At 38.6% G+C, this 18,174-nt stretch overlaps 2 protein-coding genes across 2 annotated transcripts in view; one reads left to right on the top strand and one right to left on the bottom strand.

Moving 5' to 3' along the window:
* fgf13b (fibroblast growth factor 13b) overlaps positions 1-2,446 on the bottom strand; it is a 33,378-nt gene extending 30,932 nt beyond the window's left edge. The window contains exon 1 of the mRNA XM_012850620.3: positions 2,145-2,446. Coding sequence (XP_012706074.1) covers positions 2,145-2,187 — 43 coding nt within the window. The 5' untranslated portion in view covers positions 2,188-2,446. The remainder of the gene's footprint in view (positions 1-2,144) is intronic.
* Positions 2,447-10,253: 7,807 nt separating this feature from the next.
* On the top strand, positions 10,254-15,628 carry f9b (coagulation factor IXb). Its single transcript, XM_012850621.3, has 8 exons — positions 10,254-10,406; positions 10,913-11,085; positions 11,195-11,219; positions 11,307-11,420; positions 11,511-11,642; positions 12,866-13,290; positions 13,475-13,619; positions 13,798-15,628. Exons 1-8 carry the CDS (start codon positions 10,292-10,294, stop codon positions 14,355-14,357), a joined length of 1,689 nt encoding a protein of 562 aa, XP_012706075.2. The 5' UTR covers positions 10,254-10,291; the 3' UTR covers positions 14,358-15,628.
* Positions 15,629-18,174: the final 2,546 nt, after the last annotated feature.

Raw genomic sequence — 18,174 nt, 5'->3', positions numbered from 1 at the left:
TTCAGCGACCTTACACCTCCTGGTCAGACAGCTGCAGACAGAGTACGCTCAACACATATCATTCCCTATGAGTTAGGGCGATTTGAAATAAATCGAGCATCTATTTTGCATCAAGGACAAAAGCCTCATCTTTGGTCTCATCTAACCAGAAAGCTTTTTCAACATGTTTCCAGATTTGTGACGTCTATAGCCAAAGATTTCTTGTCAACCGTTTCTCAGCTGAGCTTTGGCTCTTTGGAGCTCTACAGAGGTTGTTGGACGCAAATGCAGGCCACAACATTTTTATTCCTATTCGTGCAAAATGTTTGAAAGCATAGTTTTATTTTCATTCCGCCTCACAATTATGAACAACTTTGTGTTGATCTTGTTGGCGTACAGCAGTGGTTCTCAAATGTTTTCTGTTGCGCCATCCTTTGAAGAAGAAGAGAATTTTATAAAGTTGTCATTCGAAAGATTATCCAGAATCCATTTTGAAACTTATGACATATATATGAGTTCCTTTATAACATATAGCAATGGTTTCTAACGACTAGAATGTTTCAACATTGCCACACTTTTTTGATTATATTATTAGCAATATAAATGGCTTTTAACCCGACTCATACCTGCAGTCGACTTTTAATTAGCTATGAACCTCGTATGGCAAAACAATATCAAGCCATTAATATTAAAGAGCACTGACACTTAAGTTACATTAAGTTTTGTACTTTTTTAGGAGTATATTGATAATATTCAACATACTATTGACTGCAGGAACAGAACAAACAGCAGGGGGTGCTGTTGTCACATTTAGAAGGCCTGCGTGTTTTCTGGACAAAGAAAAAACAAGCTTTTCTTCCGCCTCCCTGCAGTACCTTCACTTTTTCTTTTTAATTTGCTAGTGAATTAATGAACAAATTAACTTTGAGCTAAACATATGAACACACGCATACTTATGTATATAACCACTTATTCAAATTAATTGTAAGTCTGACTTACACTGACTTACAATTTGATACTTTGATACTTGTAGCAGCCTATAGAAGATTCTAAATGCGTTTTAATTATTGTTATTATTCAGGTATGCACATAAATAAGAACATACGTTTTTATCGAAACAGCAAGTCATATTTTGGGAGTGGTGACCTTGTGGTTAGAGAGCAGGATGCTTGCATCCTTGCCATGCTGCAAGTTCCCCAGTTCAAATCACAGACTCTATAGGTCCCTGAGTAAGACCCTCAGCCCCACAATGCTCGGCCGCCGCACAGTGCTCCCTAAACGTTTAAAATCACTGGACAAATGTCACTGGAATGTGCGTTTCAATGACAAATACCTTATTATTATTTTCCTTGTGACATTTATCACAGAAAAAGGCCATGACCCACTTTATGAATTAAAAGACAAATATTCTGCTTTTACACAAAGAAAACAAAAAGTGGGCAAAAAGATCAAATTAAAGCTTAGTGGGAGCAGTGATTCTAGTTGTCATCATTAGGCTATGCTTTTTTTTACAATGGCTTTTTAAATGACAGATATCGCAGTAACTGTTACTGCATCAATTGCGCCTCATGAAAGAACACATACAAATCAGACTTCTCAGATCATTATTCGTTTATTTTTTTTATGAGACGCACTGAGCTACATTTCGTTGTGAACTGGTGGTATGAATAAACTGCATGAATGACGGCGTGCTCTGGTTGCTGGAAACTCCCCTTTGTTTCCATGGCGAGGATAGCTTCCCAGTTTCCACCACGGGTGGATCCCGCGTTGGTGTTTCTGCTGAGTGACTGTGTTCGCTATTATGCCATCTGAATTCAGCTAAACAGCAATAAACTATAATAGACATTCTGCCAGGGGTTATATGATAAAAGTCGAGTATTTTGCGCCTCATTGTTGTATTTGATGCAGTAAATTAATTCAGCATACCTACAGAATATACCATATAGGGAAGAAATCACTGATTAATATCTGCATCATTAATTACTAAAAGTTTCAGAAGCTGGTTTTGGTCCGTTTTAGAGGCTCTAATACTTGTCCCATACAGTAAAAAATAATGAAAATAAGAGAGCCATATGTGCTGATCTCAGCATTCTGCAAAAGCATCATCTGGCATCTTCTTTTTCTAATACCGCACGTTCGTAGGCCATTTCAAGTTTACAACTCACCTTTGCTGCCATTATCCTCCTTGCCTTTTGTTTTTCCGCTCATGGAGCTCCACTTTTCCGGCTGCTCGCTGAATAAAACTTCGGATGAAAGGTGCAGGGAGGCGGTTTTACTCCTTCATGTTCTTCAGTTTTGTAACCCTCCGCTAAAAATGTCCAGCTCCTCCCCGTCCTCCCTTAGTTCCTTCTGTCCCCTCTCTGCCTCTGTCCCCTCAGACAGACTGCTCTCTGGATGTCACCATGTGGCTGCAGCCACGTCAACAGGCACGAGCGCCCGCTCTAAATCTGCACGCGCTGGATCTGAACGCACGCATGCAGTGGGAGACAAAGAAAGATGGCACAAAGAAGGTGGGGCTATATGCAAATTATGTATGCCATAATTGCAGGTGAGGCACTGTCTTTGCTAACAGCTTATGCAAAAGTGGATCTTATTAATTGAATTCAATTTTATTTATATAGCGCCAATTCATGACACATGTCATTTCACAGCACTTTACAAAGTCAAATTCATTGAAATTATACAGATTGGTCAAGAAGTTTCCCATCTAAGGAAATCCAGTAGATTGCATCAAGTCTTGACAAGCAGCATTCACTCCTCCTGAAAGAGCATAGAGCCACAGGGAGAGTCGTCTGCATTGTCCATGGCTTTGCAGCAATCCCTCATACTGAGCAAGCATGAAGCGACAGTGGAGAGGAAAACTCCCCTTTAACGGGAAGGAAAAACCTCCAGCAGAAGCAGACTCAGTGTGCACGCTCATCTGCCTCGACCGACTGTGGGTTAGAGAAGACAGAGCAGAGACACAAAAAGAGACAAAAAAGCACAGAAGCACACATTGATCCAGGAATCCTTTCTATGTTACATGGTAATAGTGGATGATCTGTCACCCCTGGATGATGTCACAGCTAACAAAAAGCCAGATTAGGTGTTCCTACTATAAAGGAAAATAAATTACTGAGAACAAAAGGTTAACAGCTGAAAAAACAACAAACAATGCAAATTGGAGAACAGTAGGAGAACTCAGCAGAGTGACAAAAATAGACCCTGATGTCCTCTAACAGCCTTAGCCTATAGCAGCATAACTATAGAGATAGAATAAATGTATACCTCACTAAAACTCATCTAATCCAATATCTTTCTGCAAAATTATTAATCTTCATGGATCTGCACTATAAAAAAAATTTAGCTGGAGACATTAAATGTTAGTCAATGGAATCCTTTAAATTTACCCATGCATTTTATTTAGTAAATATATTGTCAATTATGGTCAAATTCTAACAACCTTCACTTCTTAAATGTTGATATCCCTGTAGAATGTTTTATTAGAATTTTACTCAAGTTGTTGGTTCACTCAATAATTTTTCACAGGTACTCTTTGCGTTTGCAGCAAAGCAGAAAGCATTGAGGCTGACATGGATAGCATGACACATTTTATTGTTAATCCACACGTCAATTTAGCAAAAGTTAAGAACAGTCATAAGACTTGTGTTTGAGAAAGTTTCTCTGTTGGAGAAAGTATGTAGGTTTCTGCACATTTACCCGCTTTAGCAACAGAGCTAATGCTAAAGTCAAACTTGTGAGCAAGTTGAGCGTCTTTGTGGTGAAACATCTATTGTTAATGATTAGCACATCTTAACTGTTTTAGTCAGGGAAATAAATTATTTAAAAATATCTTATTACTGTTACATTAACATTTTTATGCCTTAACCACAAACTGATTCTTCTTCACTTTCTTTTTAATGTTTGAGGGGAAAAGAAAAATGAGAAAAAGATGAGAAAAATGTTCTAAAGTATAATTTGACCCGTTTAGATGGCTTGATTGGAATTTGACTAGTTTAATTCAGCATCTTTTAGCAGTTACTCATACATGGTTTAAATTAAGAAATCTTTATTAAAAGCTGCTCAAATAAAGGCAGCGGTCCAAAAAGTTTCATTGGTATAAAACAGTTTTATCAGTGTAATCTCACTAACATAAATAAACACAATATTTAAAAACTTGATAGACAGAAATGTTCCTCAGCCCCTTTATTAAAATTGTTGGTGACAGTTCTAACATATTCACAAATACAACTCCCAGAGTGCCCAAGAGAAAAAGGAAGGTCACCGTATCTATTAAGCTGTCCAATTAATGCAGATCTTCTGGCGAACTCAGCACATAAAGAACAGTGCAAATGAATTAGTTCATCGATCATTAAAATCAATGTGTGCTGGAAAATTCTCAACTCTTTAACGAGGCAAAACAAGAAAACACAAGTGTGTGCTGAATCTCCATTTTTAGAGGGTTGTATATCTGTCATGCTTGTTAACCGCTATCTATGTGTGCACTTTTAAATTAACCAATTGTTTAAAAACCAGTGTTACTGTAAAAATAACTCTTCCCTTTTAGATACTTTCAAAAATAAATGTAATTTTTTAAAAAAGATCAAAAATATCAAGTGGATTTTTCTGCCTATTTTTCAGTAACATCAAATCCATCCAGCAAAGCCATAATGTTCATAGTTAATTTGTTAGAATTTGTGGTCCAAACGAGAGAATGTGGGTCAGCAATAAATTTAATGTTAGTTGCATACACCAAGAATGGGGTCTGACTAACAACAGCAACAGAAATGTAAGTATGAACATGAGTTTTCATTTGAAACTAAATTAGTTTATATACCCAGAAGGTGAAAAACATTGTTAGATGCTCAAATTGACAGTAATTTAGAGCATCACCTTGCAGCTTATTGTCACCTTCCCATCTCCCTACATGGCTGCTGCATTGTGTGCAGCAGCATTGTTTCAAGCAAATAGTGATGCAAAGGAAACAGAAAATCCAGATTGCAACAATTGACAGTTTAATACAACCATCCCTGCGCTGTTCATTCTTCGGCGGTCATTGGGTGAGAGGCGAGGTAACCCCTGGACAGTTTCACTTTAACTACCCTGGAGTATTTTTAAAAATTGTGACATGACTATTAAAAAAAAACATGTATTAATATTTATCTCAATTAATTATGTTTTTCTTTTCCCCACTTTGTTGGTGCGGTCCCCACACTCTGTTGAGATGAGATCCTCTCGGTGGAAAAAAACAAGACTGATGCATCAAGCCATCACTGCAGTTTGACTCATGGTAACTACATGTGTGCCAACGGAGCAGCTGGTCCTCTGTAAGAGTCTCCTTCTGTGGATTATTAATCCAGGACCTGCTTCATGATCACAACAAAAAGTGCCGCATAAATCTGTTCCTATTCCATCCATCAGAAACCACTCTTGGAAAAAAATATCTTGAACATCAGAATTTCTCACCAACAGCTACCGCATTTAGTTGAATCTTTGAAGGTCTTGCCATGATTCCTGCCACAGTGATTTTTTGGTCCGAAGATGTGGATTTTTCCTGGCGAATCTATCTTCTGTTGTATCACAGGATGCACTCATTGTTTCTACTCATGAGTAGAGTGGGACAGAGTCCGCCTTAAACAAGCCACTCTGCATTGTTCCTTTGCCTGGTCTGAGTTCATCTGTGCACCACTGAGAGTATTTGACAAAAGATTGAATGAAACATTGATTGGATGAGTCTTATGGTTAAAAAATGGATGATAGTGTATGAATGAATAACCTAGGAGTTGACTGATTAGAGGTTCATATAGGAACAACGGGTTGGGTTTGATGCTGAGCCTCACAGCTACTGTAGACTAAAGTGTCTCACTGCATCATTGAGATAGATAAACTCACCTGTCACTTTCTTAGGTAGTGAATCAACCAACCAGATGTCACCAGCTCAATGCATTTAGGCATCTAAATGTGTCGAGGTTCCTACCAAACATCAGAAGGAAAGGATTTAGGTGAATTTTAACATGGGATGAATGTGGACAAGCTGGTCTGATCTGCTGGGGGCTTTTGCGCACCACCATCTCTCAGGTTTACAAAAAGGTTTTGAAAAATAGAAAATATACAGTAAAAAAAAAATCAGTTGTATGGATGAAAATACCTCGTTCGAGTCAGAAGAGAATGGGCAGACTGGGTCAAAAAACGTTTTTGACAGTTTTAGCATCTCTAAATTAACACAATGTAGAGCCTTGAAGCAGATGGGCTACAGAAGACCACGCATGGTGTCACTGCTCCCACGGAGAACAGGAAACAGAGGCTACAATTTGCACAGAATCACAAAATCCAGTTCTTTTGGTGAGTTTGGAAAGATGTTGCCTGGTGTGATGAATTTTGAGTTTAGCTGTGAGATGGCAGGCTCAGAATTTGGTATAAAGAACATTAAAAGTGTGGATCCATCCAACCATATATCAGCATATTAGCCCGGGGGTTGTGGTGTAGGATATTTACTTGGCACCCTTTTGGCCCCTTGGTACCATTTTATTATTGCAAATAATGAACACAGCCTACGTTAGTTTTGTTGCTTAAAATGTCTACCCCTTTATGAGCACAATGTACCCATCTTATGATGACTATTTCAGAAGGATAATGCACCACTCCTCAAACTGGTGTCCTGAACATAGAATAAATTCACTGTACTCCATTAAAATTAACAGTCATCAGGTCTCAACCCAAAAGAGCACCGATAGGTTGTGTTGAAGGTGAGGATTTGCATCATGGATGTAGAGCCAACAAATATGCAGCAACCGACGATGCTATCGTGTGAATAAGGACCATAGTCTCTGTGAATTGTTTCTGAAGTCTTCTTGAATCTATGCCAAGAAGAATATACACTGCTCGGAGGAGAGTCCAACCCGGTACTTGTAAAGTGTATCTAATAATCTGATCTGATCAATACCACTCTAAAACAAGTTGTATGACCATAGGAGGATTAACAAATCAGCCCAATATTTAAATCTGGTTTCGCATTGTGGTTACAGTATATGCTAAAAAATCTTTACATGCTATGAGAAAGTTATATTGATGTGGTATTTCTTAGAACCTTTCTGCAAACTCACACAAAAACTAATAAAGCAGAAGTGAATATATTGCATATGGCCTGTAGAAAAGGAACTATAAGTATGTAATAATTACTTTTTCTGCATCAATTATAGTAGCCATTTAATTAAAATGGAATGCAACCAAAGTACAAACATTAAGCTGATTTCCTTTTCTTGGGCAAAGATTGTTCCTCTGGGTGCATTCATCTTGAGTTTATATAGCTTTTATGAGTTGAATCATGTCGTGTAATACATGACTCTGTTCTTATGGGTCAAATTTTATGCAACAAATAAAGAGGGAAAGCATTTGGATGATCCAGTGCTCATGAAATTGTGTACAGTCTGGTAGGGATTAGGAACACTGATGCCAGCTTAGCCAGCAGTGTGATTTTTCAGGCTTTAATCCACTTTTCTCTCCGACTCTGTTGGTATGTTTACATCTGATTTGACGTCAGCTGAGATATTGTGGACATCATCAGATAATCTGTTCTTGTAATCATTGTTGACTCATCAAGAAATAATTGCCACCAAAAGGAGTGTGCCTGATCTTCACTAAAAGTTTCCAGCTTCCATGATTAATGAAGCCATAAACTGGCATGAGTTGTAATAAAAAAATCCTTCCTCCTCCCCTATGATTGCATAAATCAGAAGAAGGCTGTCGTGGCTGAGGAGCTGCCAGCTCCTGACAGTCAGTGATTTGTCTACAGCCGCACCCTGTGTAACTCAAACTCTCAGTCGTCATCTCTGAGCCTGGAGATCAGCTGCTCTTCAATCTCCCCGAGTGAACAGCAGCCACAGCGGGGGAGTTTGGTACCACTGGTGTCTTTCCTGGTGTATTTAAAAGGCTCTAAGCTGATTTGCCTGCTCAGATTTACAGCAACATTTGGCTGCTTGAATTGGGATGGAACGATGCATTATTAGTGATTCTGATTGTGGATGGATGTGCTTTGTAAGGCCAGTTATTACAGTGTTCAGTTTAACAGTGGACATGTGTTTGTCTCTAAATAGGTTTGTATATTTCTGTAAATCAGCGTAAAACCGAGGGAGAAACTGATGTAACTGACATAACAAGAACTTAGATTGCAAATATATAGAGCACTATGGCGAAAGCTGTTTGCTCCACTTGTAAAAGCAAAATCTGTCGAGCTCTATCTGGCATTGAGATATCAATTCCTATTGCCATATTGCTAGACAGGACACTGGGAAGAAAAAAAGAAAAAAAAAAAAAAGAAAAAAAAAAAAAGATTGCAAATATATTGTTTATTTGTAGACAGTGTCTCTGATTCTTGTTGAAACAATGAGCAGGCATGTGGAGGACAGAGCAAAGATGCTGTTTCCTTTATGTCTTCATACAGCAGTAGTTTAAAAGAGCCATGTCATTATTTTTTAAGCAACTTTAAATAAAAAGTTGCCCAAAAGTTTATCAAATTTCTCCATCTTTTCTTTAAATATTGACCTTTTTTAACTTCTCTTTCTTTTTTTTTTTTTGGTGTAGCACTGAGCTGTTTTTTGGGAATACTTTGGAGCCTTTGACAAATATTTCCCTTCTTTTTCAAGGGGGCTATGTTGTCTAATGCAAAATGCAGAGAGGAAATAACACAATGAACGACAAAGTCAATTTGAGAAATGGTGGAAATTAAATCGTTGCCCTCTGCTGTGTTTTTCTGAGAGTTTGAGGAAATTAAAAATGCAAGGTTCTTAAAAGTTTCAGTGTTGTCTGATAAAAATCTACTATAGTAATGTTTCCCTTCAGTGGTGAAGTCCTCAGTTAAATTAAACTCAAAGGTTATTAAAAAATAGTCAGAGCGGACAGGGAAACATCCAAACGAATTGTAGCTATTAAGTGGCCCCGGGTCGATTAATAAATCTGACTGAAAGAATATCTAAATAATATGAATGAGCTGACTGCTTCATATTGACATAATCCTCTTGCTGCAGCCAGGGTTTCTGTGAGACAAAAATACATTTTGGAAAAATTTGGTGTAAAATGTCAAATAGTTTTTCTGATGGAAACGTCCGTCTCCCGATCCAAACTGTAAAGTCTTTCTCCAACTTGTTTTCTGACAACAGCTTTGTGTTTGTCTCTACAAAACATTCACGATTTGCAAGGGGCAGATGAAAGGGAAGATACAACACTGACATACAATCTGAAGTTCATTTGACCCAAAGACTAAGATATTTAATTATTGTGTGTAAACATGCTGCTGGATGGTTTGGAGAAACGTACCTAGTAAGGTGTCTAATGGATATCAGCAGACATTTTGTACTGACAGAAAAATCATAGAAAAATTGTTGTAAAATAGCACTTTTTCTTAATTTTGGAATATTGTGAGCCACAGAACAGAGAGCCACCGTCACATCAATAGTGTGGCTGCTGGCTTTACTGGAGCTCCCTGTCCCAGCGGTGTGACCTGTGTTGTGTCCTCTTTCCTAATCTTTGGATTGTAATTGCTTTATATTCCAATTGCAAGAAGTGTTTAACAAGAAATGCAACGTTTTTGATAAATTTAAAGATATTCTCTGTAGTTCTTAACTGTTTATTTGATTGTTTCTTGTCCACTTTTATGGCATAAACAGAATCTTTCAAGAAGAAAGACAAATTACCTTATGATTTACTGTGTAGCCAATAGGAAGGTGCTCTTCCACCGGGCATATTTGATTTTGATCTGTTTCCATATGCTTACAAAGGAGAGTGAGTAATCCATGTAAGAGCAACTACAATTTCTTGTCTGGATCTACAATGCAATGAAATTTGTCCCATTAAACGTCTATTAAAGGTTCAAAGCCGTTTGTGTCGAGGCCTCTGTGTGGATGTTTACCGCACGTACCGAAACGGCTGCTAAAGGTAGTCATTGCAAAAGGCTTAACTTTATAAACAGCATTAGTAATAGCTGGTAATACGAGAACAAACACACACACACACACGCTCAAAACCTTTTCGACTGTGTCATGAACTGTCAATATTAGACAATGTTCAACTTGAATCTAACATGATGGGTTTAAAAATCAGCAACTTTGCAAATAGTCCCTCTGTAAATCTCTTTTTTCTTATCAAACGTGCCACATCTTTAATTCTGGGAGAATTAGGTACGATATTTTATTTTTTCCTGCTTTCTTTCCCACATCTAAACAAATAGGAATGTACAAACACTTACAGATTGTGACGACACAGGTGAGCAAACAGTGTGTTCCTGTACTTTGGAGTGGCGAGTTAGCCTAAGCGGCACAGCTTGGGCTCTTGTGTCATAATGAGCCTGATCGCTGAAAACATTAAAATGGCCAGAGTTGGTCTGCTGGTTTTTATTGTTTGTTTTCAACTGGGGACACATGGACTGAGTGTTGCGATTACAGAAGACAACACAGGTAAAACCGCAGCATTATAGGTATAGCTTATGGAAGAAAGGTCAGACAGATATCTGATCCAAACATTATTAGACAACAGGACAAGACAGTTAACCAGTCTGACTATTTCTAAAGCACTTAGGTCCTGAAGTGATATTCTGCTGAAGAATTTCTGTTTTTACTAAGCAGAGATTCCATTTTAGCTGTAAACAACATTGTTGTCATCTCTGAAAGCGTAACAATTTAAGTAATTTTAAAATAGGTAGATGTGGATGAAATAAAACAAAAAAAATACAACAGATCGTCCAAAGGAAGCCGAGTATCTAGTTGCTCAAAATGTAACTAAACGCCTGACAGAGGCGAGGCTGCCATACATCGCCGTTTGTTACCATCACTTCAATATGCCACCACTAAATGAAACAGAATATGTTAATTTATGGTAGAAAATCCAACAACAAGGTAAATTCTAAGAGTTTGATAACAATATTTAACCAGATTGTAATGATCTCTGATTCTTTTCTCTTCAGAAACAGTGTTTGTCTCTCAGCAGACGGCACATGTGGTGCTCAAACGCCAACGGAGATTCAACAGTGGCCGTCTAGAGGAAATCATTCAAAAGGCTAACCTGGAGCGAGAATGTAGAGAGGAGCAATGCACCATGGAGGAGGCCAGGGAGTGGTTCGAGGATGATGAAAAAACCGTAGGTTGGACACAAACACCAAAATGACCAAAGCTTCTGCTTTTATTAATGTAAAAAAAACCAAAAAAAAACAGAAAACTTGACCGTAGTTTCCATGTTTTACTTCCAGATGGAGTTCTGGTCTTCCTACACTGGTAAGTCAAATATTTGTCAGCGTCCCACACTGAGAAGTTAAATCTGCTCTGACCCTTAGATGTGTTTGTTTTATGCTTTGCGCACAGACGGTGACCAGTGTGAGCCAAAGCCCTGCCAAAATGGAGGAGCTTGTCAGGATGGAGTAAACTCTTATATCTGTTGGTGCAAACCAAACTTTGGTGGGAAAAACTGCGAAACTGGTAAGTGTTAACAAAAAAAAAGAAATCAAACAAGCACAAGATCGCCGGTGCGTTAGTTTACGGTTTAATATCTACTTTTATTTTGTACAGAGATGACCAGACAGTGTTCGATCAACAACGGCGGGTGTTCACATTTCTGCACAATGCAAGGACAGCAGCCTGTGTGTCAGTGTGCAGCTGGTTACAAACTTGGAACAGATCAAAAAAGCTGCGAGCCAACAGGTAGAGTAAAATAAAAAGCAGCCTATATACAAGCAAACACAACAAAGAGCAAAGTTGTTTGCATCTTGCCTGCGGTGTTTGGTATCTACTCCGTAGAGAATCAGGCACCTAGAATCTACAACACAGACGTTCTCCAGATGTTCAATGCTGGTTACGTAATATTTACCTTTAGAATTTATACACAGAAAAAGTTAACAAAGACATTTTCAGTGTATGTAAAAAAAACAAAAAACTATTGAGTTATTGATTTGTATTCTGTGCTTCAAGTGAAAACCCTTACTGTTGTTTCACGGTGTCTCCATTCCTAAAACCCTTTAGTTTCTACTTTGATTTCCACCATGTTAAATGTGACCAAGTTGTAATAAAACCATTTGCAACAAAAAAATAATCTCATTAAAAGGTGAAAATAGATTTGGATAAGCAAGAGTTAATAAATAAGTAAGAATGGTGAAAGAACTGTTACGACTTTGTAATTTTATTAATAAACTTAATAAACTAAGAGCTTGTATGCTACCAATCCAATGTTAAAGTTTAGAATAGAGGATGCCATGATTTTTGGCGTCAGTAGCGGCTATAAGACCTAAAACCACCAAAATCAACATTAAAAACAGATCATTAAAAAAATAAAAGGCTGTCTTAGTGGAGTGTTATTCTGAAAATTAGACTGAAACATTTTATAAATGTAGTGTTTTATTCTATATGGTAGTATTGCTTTAGTCAAACTGAAAATGTTTGAGCTTCTCATTTAGAATCGCTGATATCTGGTTATTATAAAGCAAAAAGACAGAAATCTGGCACCGTCATGTTAGATCTCTCATCCATCCATTAGGTCATAACAAACTGACATTTCAGTTGACAGCTGTCAAATAAACAGCATTACAAATGACTGAGGCTGACAGCTTGAAGCTGCTTAGAGCCAGAAAGCAAACAAACAATGATTATCACATAATTACACTGCTGAAATGGAAACATGGAAAGCAGATTTCACTACCCTAATCCAAACAGCAGAGTAGGAATATGATCTATCTGCTAAAACCAATTCTTAACCCACCAGGTAAACATGCACTGACCGAACCTGAAGCTTGTTAATTCAGAATTTTGCAACGAGAAGATTACAAGTAAACACACTGGAAGGCTGAGTTAAACAGATGCTGTTAAGTTTACAGACAATGTTTGAGTGACAAAACTCTATCATCTGCCTCTTTTCCATATTTTTTCCTCAGGGCTGTTCAGTTGTGGCATTGTGAGCCTGTCCTCTGGCTCTGTCGCCCGATCTATCAGGCAGACACGATCATCAAACACACAAAGCTCCATTACAATGCCACACAATTCCACCATCAGTCGACATGATTACGACTATGATTACTATGAAGAATCTGAGAACTACCTCGACCCTCCAACCAACAAAACAGACGCGTTCAACAGCTCATCAGATTCTGTGTTAAATGTGAGATCAGTACGGTTGGGTTCGAGTTCCCTTGACGAAGTGGAGACTGGTAACATCAGCGCAACGCATGGTCGCAGCATAGTTCCCCCACGAAAGCCTTCATGGGGTTTCCCCATGCTGCCCAACGTCACAGCTGAGCAGAACTCAGACCAGAGGATTGTAGGAGGGAATGAAGCAACACCTGGAGAGATACCTTGGCAGGTACAGCGATGTTGAATGCAAAATGAAAATGGTTACTTTTGACTAATAAGTTGTTCTGTTTTAGTATGGAATTAAAACCACAGCAGAAAAATAAAACAAGATGCGTAAGACCAGAAGGAGGTTTATGTGTTTTGATTTAATGGACTAATAGGTAAAGTAAAAGTGTCTTTATTGGTGTTTCCAGGTGGCCCTGATGGCTTTTGTACAAAGGCATAACAAAGTGCAGCCTGTCTGTGGCGGCTCTCTGCTTAATGAATATTGGGTGATCACTGCAGCCCACTGTCTGGTGCTGGCCAAAGGGGCAGGACAGAATATTTCCGTCAGAGTTGGTAAGAAAAACAGAAGCTCTCTCCAACTGCATACTGTAAAAACTGAATTTTCTGTAAAGAACCTGCAGTAGCCCATGTCTGGATCCTAATCAATATAAGTAAACGCTATAAACTTTACTTGTAGATGTTGAGCTCTCCTGATTTATTAAGGTACATCATAGTCCATTAACATTTCCAGGTGAACACGACGTGAATGTGGTCGAGGCTACGGAGAGCGACCATGAAGTGGCAGAGGAGCACATGCACCCCCTTTATGAATTTAAGAAGTCCCAGTTTAATCACGACATTGCCCTGCTGAAGCTTGCCACACCTGTGGAACTGTCCAATGAGAGACGTCCCATCTGCGTGGGCCCGAAGAGCTTCGTACAGAACCTCCTGAGAGAGTCCAGAGGCTCCTTGGTGAGCGGCTGGGGACGGATAAGGGGTATGGGCCTCGAAGCCGACAAGCTTCAGAAGATAACGGTCCCTCTCGCGGACCGTACGCTATGCAAACAGAACAGCCAGGAACACATCACCCGTTTTATGTTCTGTGCCGGCCTTGCAGACGGATTGACTGATGCGTGCCAGGGGGACAGCGGTGGGCCGCATGCCACCAACTACAAGGGCACTTGGTTCCTCACTGGCATTGTAAGCTGGGGGGAGGGCTGTGCCCAGAAGGGACGATTCGGCGTGTACACCAGAGTTTCCCGGTACTACAATTGGATTGTTCAGACAACAGGGATCTTAGGGGCCAACTGAAAATTGTGGTTTAGCTCATCAAGGATGTTTTAATTTGTCTCTTTTTTTCATCATAAGCGAGTGACATCTTGCCTGAAGTGAATAACACCCTTTGTTCCTTCATTTGGAATAAAACCAGATGTGTTAGAGGATGAAGCTAACAGGTAGTCTGAAAATGACCAACAACAAAGGGGACTTGTACTGTCTAAAGCAACTCTGATCTCAGTCTGCTGCTTTACATGGCCTGTAGGCCTACTCAGTTCAAGCTTCACACCAGAATGTCAGCGATGGCGGAAGACCTCCAATCTCCGTCTCCTGCATTAATAATTATTTCCTACTGATAAATTAACCGGCCAATACAAACATGATGATTAATGGTTCATAAAACAGCATTCACATAAACTGCTGTGACCTTTTTGAGACTGGAGTTGGCAGAAGTCCTCTTTGTCTTGGCATCCTTCAGACAAGCGATTCCCTGAAACCCCTGGGATCAACTAATATGGCTTTATACTAAAGGAAAAACCCCAGACAGTCATGTATTAGGACACTAACAGAGCTATCCCTTTAAGAATCATGTAGTGTTTTAGATTAAGGTTTTGTTCAAATGAATTCTGACACTTCCAACCTGTTGTTGGTGAAGATTCTCAGTCATCTAGGCCATGATCAATCCAAAAAAAGGTTAAAAAATCAAACAACTGGACTTCTATTCTGAAGCTGAAGACATTTTGCTTCCCATTCAGGAGGCTTTCTCAATTTAAAATGTATTTAGCTTTACAGAGCTGCTGGCGAGGCCTACATAAGAATCGAGAAAAGCCACATAAAAAAACGACATAAAGCGAGAAAAACAACAACTTTGAACTTACAACACAACAATAGGTTTGATTCCTGCCAAGTTTCTCCCCAATTCACATCTCCATGCATGTGACCACAGCATTCCTCCTGTGAGCCTAATGACTCTCCATTATGAGGGCCGATCAGCAAATCTAAGCCCTAACGAGATCTCGTCAGCAGGTCTATAATGTTGGAACTTCACACTACTCCAGACATTTTGAACTGAGAAAGCTTCCTGGATGGGAAGCGAAACGTCTTCAGCTTTAGAATAGAAGCCCAGTTGTTTTATATGTTTAACCTTTTTTGGATTGATCATAACCTGGATGACTGAGAATCTTCACTAAAATATTCCTGATTCATTGTTTTAAAATAGATTCTTGCCAACACATCTTTTATGTATGCAGCAGCTTCTGTGTTTATTGAAATCCATGGTTTCAGTGTATAAAACACCTTATAGCAAATTCCTTTCTTTCCTTCTTTTTAATATCAATAAAGGATTGTTTGATGCTGAAATGCTGCCTTCCCAGCTCAGCACTTATTAAATGTGTGGGATAAATAGGGCCAAAAACTGGAGTTTTGCACACAAAAAAAGCAGTGAAATCTGTATATTATTCAGCGGTAATAAATATTGAGTACAGGTTTTTGGATGGATCAAGAATGATCATAGGAATTCAAAACTGGTGTGGTACAGATGAAGAGCTAAAAGGAAGTGCAAAGCAATGGAAAAAAAAGTTAAAAAAAAAAGGGGAATTTATCTATAATACAAGGCATAACTGTCCAATAACCATAAGATAGTCAAAAAACAAACAAACAAATCAAAAATATTCTGCCTAAAAAGTGATTCACCTGGCTGTGATGCACATTTTGGGTCCAATGGGGGCAGCCCTCATAACTAACCGGTATATCACAGTTAAGGAATTAAAAATGAAACCATGAAAAGCAAAGAACAAGGAATAATCAAGATAAGTACACACCAAACAAGCTCTGAGAGGATGTTTTATTAGGCACTAAAAAATTAAAACATCTTTGTGGAACTTTATGAGGTTCAGTAATCCTGCAAAGGAGCATACCATCGAAAACGCTGTTGGACCCCCCACCCCACCCCACCCAAAAAAAAACAAAAAAACAACAACCATAAATTAGAATGAATCAAATCAAACACCCATGTGCTTATATTTTGGAAAGTAATTACAGGCATTGTGCATTATAATACAAGCTTTGTCTATGCTTCAAAGGATAGAAAAAAAGTGCAAAGTGAGCAAAAGCAGCAAACGAGTTCCAGTTCAAAAGAACGACAGAACAAAACCTTTTCCAACCTCTGAGATGGTTTGAAAAGTCTGGGGTGTCTGCGATCGCCATCAAGTGGCTACAGTCCAACTGTAGTTGTTAAATACTGTGAGATTAAATGCAGTTTTACTAGTGAAGTGAATCTTGGATTTGATACTACTGTTAGGTTACAGTTATTTTTTATTTTTTTTTATAAAGGAATGAACTAATATTGTGTATTTTTAGCTTATCTGTTTAAGTCAGTTGACAGGTTTTGACTACCAAAGTGGCTTTCCCTATTCAGATCAATTTTAGATACTAAACTAGCTATGTTCTTTTTATTTACATATTCACATTTGACTGCTGCTCTCTCAAAGTGTCCATGTTTTTAGGCCGTAAAGTGGCAGTGTTTTGATGACCACTTAGCTTTACTCTGACAAGATCCTTGTGACAATATGAAAAAGTCAGTCCTGGCAGTTTTTACACCGGCAGTAAAGCTTCAATCTGTTGTTGTTTTTTCACCATTTCAGCCTTAGGCTACTGTTTTTACAATTACTAACCAACATTAACCACAGTATCCTGGTTGTGTGAAACAGCGGAGGCAGAAACAAAGCTGAAGGCAAGTGCAAATCTATAAAGAGGTATTTCTCTATGCAGAGCCACAAACAAAGCAATAAAACAATGTGCTAGATGTTGCATTTGAAAAGGACAAGAAATGACAAGGTATAGACCAAAGCTCAACTTGGAACAAATACATACATAAATGCATCAATCAAAGAATAAAGTTTAAAAGAGAACAACAAATCACAGGCCTGCAGTTGCCTCCCTGAGCAGAATAAACCAGATGCAGAAAATTGATGGGCGATGGATTGAACTTAATCTTGAACAAAAGCTGTACATTTTCACTGATTCCATTCCAGTTTTTCTTGAACAATATGTTATGCTTTCTTTTTTTTTTTTACTTTTTTACATAATATGAGAAATGGTTGCGTTGTGTTGTGAAGATCGTTTCTCTCTCACAGAACGATTCCTGACTGAATGGACAATATCAGGAATTACTAGATAGAAAACTGAACTTAGTCACATTTTCTCATCATCATCATCATCATGCCCAAAGAGGTTTTACTGTAAATGAATCAAAGTGTTTTTCCTCAGAATGCATTTATGTATTTGATCATGAATTATCATAAAACAGCTGCAGATAGTCGGCACGGTTTGCATGCGCGATGACGTGCTAAAAAGTGTCCTTTTATTTGACTGTTTTAAGGACTAGGAGGCAACGTAGTCACTGACATAGATATAAAGAGTTAGGGTATTGCCTTAGAGCGCCACCACCTGTATGGGAACTGACTCATAGATCTTGTGGTTTTACTGTCGCCAGATTAACTTTAATAAGTAAAATCCAACCCTTATGCACCATAGATCATTGTCTGTCATCACAAGGACAGAGCAGGTGCTGTGTTTTTGTTTTTTCATCATCCAGAAGAGCAAAAGATAAAAGAATGGCAGCAATAAATAAAGATACCTGCAAGACCTGTCATATGTTGACCTTATTAAACCCCTTGGTTTCTGTGTCCTGCAATTGCAGGTAAATGTGGCTGGAAGACTATCGTTACCTTTTGTCACTTCAATTATAACCCCGTTCACACTAGATTAGGAAAGCTCTATGCGCTTCGAGACCTCCACGACCATTTTAACATTTCTGGATCACGGCAAATTTAGACGACCTCCTTTCTGGTTG

This window comes from Fundulus heteroclitus, chromosome 11 (genome assembly GCF_011125445.2).
Source record: "Fundulus heteroclitus isolate FHET01 chromosome 11, MU-UCD_Fhet_4.1, whole genome shotgun sequence".
NCBI classification, from domain to species: Eukaryota; Metazoa; Chordata; class Actinopteri; order Cyprinodontiformes; family Fundulidae; genus Fundulus; species Fundulus heteroclitus.
The sequence above is the reverse complement of the archived record's forward strand: the minus strand, read 5'-3'. Positions and strand labels throughout refer to the sequence as shown.

Excerpts from the sequence above, each read along its gene's own strand:
- f9b (XM_012850621.3), top strand. The coding sequence starts at position 10,292 with ATGAGCCTGATCGCTGAAAACATTAAAATGGCCAGAGTTGGTCTGCTG. Across the intron at positions 11,086-11,194 it reads TCGAGGATGATGAAAAAACC|ATGGAGTTCTGGTCTTCCTA; the intron begins GTAGGTTGGACA and ends TTTTACTTCCAG. Across the intron at positions 13,620-13,797 it reads GAATATTTCCGTCAGAGTTG|GTGAACACGACGTGAATGTG; the intron begins GTAAGAAAAACA and ends TAACATTTCCAG.